Source organism: Limulus polyphemus, unplaced genomic scaffold (genome assembly GCF_000517525.1).
Source record: "Limulus polyphemus unplaced genomic scaffold, Limulus_polyphemus-2.1.2 Scaffold5996, whole genome shotgun sequence".
Classification (NCBI taxonomy): Eukaryota; Metazoa; Arthropoda; class Merostomata; order Xiphosura; family Limulidae; genus Limulus; species Limulus polyphemus.
In genome coordinates this window covers 49075-55716 of record NW_013671606.1, presented here as the reverse complement: position 1 = coordinate 55716, position 6642 = coordinate 49075, and the positions used below count along the sequence as shown (strand labels likewise).

Here is a 6642-nt window from a genome sequence, read left to right as displayed (position 1 = left end):
ACTGTTCACTAGTTTTTGTCTTTGATCATCTAGAAGCTAAGCAGTACACTAATTGTATTATCTGTACTGACTTGCTTAGGTCTGTGACAACCCTGGAATTCCTTAATGTGAGTTCTCACTGAGTTCTCTTGGATATACAGAAACACTAGTCCATTCTTTTCCTCAATTTCTCTTCAGTTGCTGCAGCGACATCTTTTTACTCTAGTATTATGATGACCCTGCCTGTCCTTTATGTGGACTTCAGACTTGTCAAGGTAAGGATTGGAGGGAAGTTGTTTTGTCTAAGCTACACATTGGCCGTAGTTTTTTTCTTACTCTGAGGAACAATGTGACCTCTTTTCTGACACACTATCCACAATTGCCTGTCTTCTGCTATCATGTTGTTACTATGACTGCCAGCAGTAGCACATTTATAGACATGTTTTATCTCAATGTTTACCTTTGATGTTGTCCAGATTGGTCATGGTTTTACCTTTCTAATTTTTAATTATGTTTCTGGGTATATATTCTATTGGCTTGTTTTATTGGTTGACTTTTTAACTGTATTTTACATTTATTAATTTTTTTTACCATAATTACTATCACTAGTTTGGTGTAGATAGCCTTGTAATTTTGTGACATTAAACTCCAACCAACCATAAAGTTGAAAGTCCTGATGATTCTCCTGTTAAAGTTTTGAAAGTTTTGTCATTTTAGTTGTTTTGTCTTTAATTGAATTTTTTAACCATCGTTTTTCTTAACATCATACAGATTATCATATACTTTGTATTATTAAAACTAATTAACCTTTTCCTATAACATCATTTATTAGATAATGTAAAGTATTTAAGTTTAGTTATTATTAAAGAGCATATTTGAGGCTATCTGAATTTATATTTTTATTTCATTCAGTTTAACATGCCACTGTATATTAATTATGTTGTTAGCTCATTACAAAGAATTAAACAGTTACTCTCAGGTCTTCATAATTTATTTCAATTTTCTACATTAACACTTAACTGAAGAACTTTTCAAATTCTCTTGTTACTAGATAACCAAACTAAAACTGCTACATATTATACAAACACAGCAAGAATCAAATATTTATTGATGACAAATGAATTCATATTTTCAAATGACATCACCATTACCTTTCTGAAATGTCATAGAATATTACTTTGACAACAGTATTTTTTTGTTAAGACCACTTCGTATCTAATAATATTTCTTTACATAAATAAGAAGTTATTGTCTCTTTATTTGTTAAGTGAATACAATTATTTTTACATTGTATTCAAATTCAGTGTTATAAAAGCTGGATTTTGATGTCTCTCCAAATGCAAAGCATCACTTTCTGCAGATGGAGTCCAGATTTTGGGGTCAGAAGTGGTTTTTGGCATTTAATATTTGCATAGAGAATCCATTTTTCATCACCGGTGACAATTCTGTCCAAAAATAGTTCATGCGCCAGAAGAGACGAAGCAATGTTTAAATGCTGGAAACAAGGATCATTGGAGAGTTCGTGAGGCACCCAAACACCTTCTTTATGCCAAATGTGTGTCTTTTTGTGGGCCTTGACTATAAGGGATTAGAGCATACTAAACTTAACACATTATATAGGCTACACTAACGTGACGTTTAGATGGTTTGTTTATATGTGATGTACATTTATTAATGCTGGATTTTTGTCATCTGATCAGTTTGATGATGTAAGCCTGTTACTTTATCTTGTCATATACTATAGTTAAGAGCATGAAGAGTGTCTGTACTAATAAATATTTACATGTTACAGTATTGTTATCTATTAGTATAATTTTAAGTCTACATCTAGATCTGGAAGTGTATAATTAGTTACTTGTGGGGTTATTTGTCTTCTGCAGCTGAAACTATTTCAAAACATCTTTGCTTATGATTTGTCTGTAAATAATGTTTTAAAACTTGAATGTAAAAAAGCACAGAACTATAGGGAAGTACTGAAAACATTTGATGAGGTGACAACTATTACATCTACATCTAGATATTCCTACCTGTCGATGATTATTATTGTTTTAAATGCACTGTGTGAACAAATAATCAACACTGCAAAGACAGTTCTTCAAAACATCAAGGCCAAACTATGAACAGCTTACTTATAACTTCATCTCCACAGTTAATTCTGGGTAGTGTTCCTGGCAAAATTAAGTTATGTCCTTTTTCTTTGAATGCCTTTATCAACCCTTATACTTATTAATTAGCTCCTTTGACCTACCTTTCCCTACATCATTAGACCCTACATGCACTACAAAAATTACATCTCTGCTAGCCCCCTTTATTATATCTCCTGCTCTGTCAGTTATATCCTCCACCTGTGCCCCTGGGTAGAAGAATCTGATTCTTTTCTCCTTATTTACCCTACAGACTATTCTATCCACACACCTTGTCGAGGAATCACCTATAACTATATCTTCCTTATCATCCACATCCTTCTTTGGCTGAAATCTGTTACTCAACAGAATAGGCTTATTATAACTAAATTTATTATTTTTTACTATTATGTCAACACTAGATACTATCAGTTAATCTCTAATGCAAAAGGTATTATTTTGAAACACTTTTCATTTGTATTTTATTTTGCAATAAAGATGTGATATTGTTCTGATGGTTTTTAATAAAGATAATCAAATGAAACTAATTTTTTATAAAATGATAACTTTACAAACATCTTTAAAATAAACTTATGAAAAAAAGCTGGTATCATAACTCAGAACAAATCACATATTACAGTACTAAATACAATAAATATGTAAAATATTCAAGAATTTCATGAACACGGTATTGAGTGTAAAGCAAGACTAGTAAAATAAAAACAAGTCATTGTTTTGGACACTCTGTCATTGAAGTTGAATCTGAACATTTAAACTTGTTTAAAAGTCCTGTTACATCTCTGGTCTTTATTAATTTCCCGTATAATTTCTTTCGGATGAAACTTTAGTGATACAAGTACTTTCTTTAATGAAACTAGTTTATTCTTTCTCAATACAACTTTGCAATACACTTAATTTCGACAGTCACTTTAACTTAAACACACGCTATAATTCACCACGATTCACGCACTTTACTACCACGCTTGACTCAATTGTTTGTCTCTGTCTGTCTGCAATCCCAATTCCGATTAATTAATTTAGCTTTATCTGGCGCACTTCTTTACAAGAATAGAGGGTGCATAGAAAAGACCAGAGTTGCCACAAACAGACATGATCCTTCTAGAATATCATGACATGTTACTAGCGTCACGTGACTTCTGCTGTCGTAACAGTCCCAACATAGCTTAAACAAATATTAGTGAACAATTTCGAACTGTTTACATAGTTTGTAATAACTTGAAATATACAGATGTGTCAGCATTAAGAAAGCATTTTCTATACTTAGTGAACTATATATAAGAAACTTGAAGATTGTGACTGAGACATATGAACTATACAGCAGAGTTCAGCTTCAAGTTGGTTGGACACTGAATAAGAACTAAGCCTATTTTTGAAAAGATTTTCTCATTTGGAACTGAGGTTGCTAATACTTGTAAATATATTTTTCCCACTTTGGCCAATGTTATGAACTTGTAGGTGTGTGAATTCTCTGCCCACTATCAGGTTTTCTGTATGGGTCAGATTCTTTACAGTAGATGTCTGTAAATGTTGGTGATAAATTTCAACAATAAACAAACAGCACACAGTCCTCTTTGTTTTAAAATGATATATTAATACAAGTCAAATGTACATACAAATGTTTTTACATTATTGGTTATCACAGTTGTATCCAGAGCTTTAAATATTTATCATTTTTGTCAAAGTCCATACAAGCTGGTTCAATTACTTCATAACTCAATTTGAAAAGACAAATTATTCTTTTCTACTCTGTTATTACCATTCAATCTGTGATAATTTGACTTTAAAAATCACTACTTTACACTATATCCCTAAACTCACAATCACAAAGTCTAGTACACACTAATCAACTAAATTTTCAATTCATATTTATACCCTGACAGAGTAACATGATGCAATAATATAACAATCACCAATTCATAACTATTTAACTACACAACATATGATTCACAAAAGTTATATAGACAAACATGTGATAAACTGTTGTGTCTCAAAATATCTAAATTTAAGACTTGTGCTGTATTAATTATCTAAATCGTAACAATGGCACTAAACTTAAATGGAAACAGTCATGTATATCTAACAACCACCATTCAAAAGGAGATGACAATGATTCTAGCACTGACTCTGGAGAACATAAATGCTGTTCACATTCCATCTTTTCATGGACCATTAGTTTCTCAGTTGCCTTTTTAATACCATTTGTTTGAATGTCTCCCAAACATAACTGTTGTTGCTGTTACTAACTGAGGCTACAGATTCTTTGGAAATGTGACTACTTTCATCTGGGTCTGCAGAATAAAGTTTAATAACATCCTATTAGTTTGAAACCAACAACGTCAAAACCTTTTCAGTAGCAAAAGCAAACTGCTTAAGTCTAGAGTCAAGGTACAATGAAATACAAAACATTTCATTCACTAGGGCTAAATGCTAGGGTTAGGTTAGTATGTATGGATGAGCAGATTGGCTGGTTGGACTTGTGGGATCAGTTCAGTGGAAAATGGGAGCTTTTTTGGAATGGATGCTTTACATTTAAATAGAGTAGGAGCTGGCTTGTATGCTACAGCTATTAACTCAGCTGTAAGGGAAGTTTAAATTAAGATAAGACAGTGGTGAGGGCCAGCATAAACTAAATGCAAAATAATAAGAGGCAGAGAAAAGTTTAACATAGGAAATTGGTATAGAAGTAGTTATAATGATAAGCTTAATTGCTACTATTGTAATGCTAGAAGTATAAGAAATAAAATAGATAACTTTAGAACATTGGTAGGAATGGAGGATTTTGATATAATGGGAATAACTGAAACATGGTTAAACGTAGGTGATTTTGAAGACAGAGGTTTCTTTGAAATACAGGGTTACAGACTATTTAATAGGGATAAAGTACTAAAGAGGGGGGAGTGGTTTTATATGTAAAATGTAAGTTACATCTCGCTGAAGTTGAGGATATCAAATATAATAACAAGGAGATTGAATCCATTTGGGTTTCTATTAGTGGATATAAAGGGAGAAGGCTTTTAGTGGGAATTTGTTACAGACCACCAAATGATACTGATGAAATTAGTGAGAAACTTTATAATTAGATTAAGATTTCAGTTGTTAATGAGGTCATAATTATGGGTGATTTTAATTTCAGGCATATAGATTGAGAAATGCTACAGTCAAACTATGAGGAAGAAAGGTTTTTGGAAACTTTTCAGGATGGCTTTCTTCACCAGTTACTCAAGGAACCAACTAGAAACAATGCTATTTTATAATTTATTGTTAACTTCAAATACAGAAATGGTTGAGAGGGGGGAATTGGGGAACATCTGGGTGCAAATGATCATGCTCTATTAGGTTCAACGTTTTGCTGCATATGGATATAAGGAATAATGATATTTTGGTTACAAATTTCAAAAAGCAAATTTTGAAGGAATTCAACAAGAATTATCTGTTGTGAATTGGGCAGATGAGTTATTTGGAGACACTGATCAGATGTGGAAAATTTTTAAAGACACATTTTTAAATATTGAAGATAAACATATTTCTTATAGAACGAAAAGGGTAGCTGCAAGTAAAAAACCAGGTTGGCTCACAAAGAGGTTAAGAGATAAAGTTAAAGAAAAGCATAATAAATTTGAGAAATTTAAATTGACTGTTATGACAGGAGACTTAGAAGATTACAGAAGATCAAGAAAGTTTGTCAAACAGGAAATTATGACATCGTAAAGGATGTATGAGTAAAGGTTGGCTGAATATGTAAAAATTAACAATAAGGATTTCTTTAAATACATTAATGGTAAACAAAATATAAGGATGGGGTAGGACCCTTGAGGGATGATAAAGGAAGGCTTGTATCTGATGATTATGAGATGGCTGAGTTATTAAATTTTACTTTTTCCTCTGTTTTTACTAACAAAGATCTAAGTAGTATTCCACATCTTGAACAGTTGATAAATGGAAACAAGATCAAACAAGATGACTGCATTGATTCTGAGCTGGATAAGAAAAACTTGGAAAGTTTATAAAACAATAAGGCTCTTGTGCCAGAAAATATTTCTCCAAGGGTTTTGAAGGAGGTTAAAGATTGGATACTTAAGCCACTTGCTACTATTTTGTGTAATAATGGGCCGGTACCAGAGGATTGGAAGTTAGCTGATGTAACTCCTCTTTTCAAGGGAGGTGATAAATATTGCCCCAGTAATTATAGACCCATTAGTCTTGTATCTGTTGTGGGAAAAGTTTTAGAAAGTCTGATAAAAGATGCTTTGCAATGTCATTTAAGAAAGTTTAGAATTTTACTGGATGGTCAACATGGTTTCACTAAGGGAAATTCTTGACTTACGAATCTTTCGACATTCTTTGAAAAGGTTACTGCTTATGTAGATGAGGGTAAGAGTGTAAATTTGGTGTATCTGGATTTTCAGAAAGCATTTGACAAGGTGCCACGTAAAAGGCTTGAAAAAATTAATCTCTATAGGTGTGGGGGATAAGTTAGCAAATTGGATAGAAGAGTGGCTGGATAGAAAAAAAGCAGAGG

General features: G+C 32.3%; 1 protein-coding gene across 1 annotated transcript in view; it reads left to right on the top strand.

Annotated features, from left to right (window-relative positions):
* Nucleotides 1-1731: 1731 nt before the first annotated feature.
* LOC106473239 (zinc finger protein 664-like) overlaps nucleotides 1732-6642 on the top strand; it is a 28690-nt gene continuing 23779 nt past the window's right edge. Inside the window, exon 1 of the mRNA XM_022401714.1 lies at nucleotides 1732-1786. Within this exon, the coding sequence (XP_022257422.1) occupies nucleotides 1732-1786 (55 nt within the window). The remainder of the gene's footprint in view (nucleotides 1787-6642) is intronic.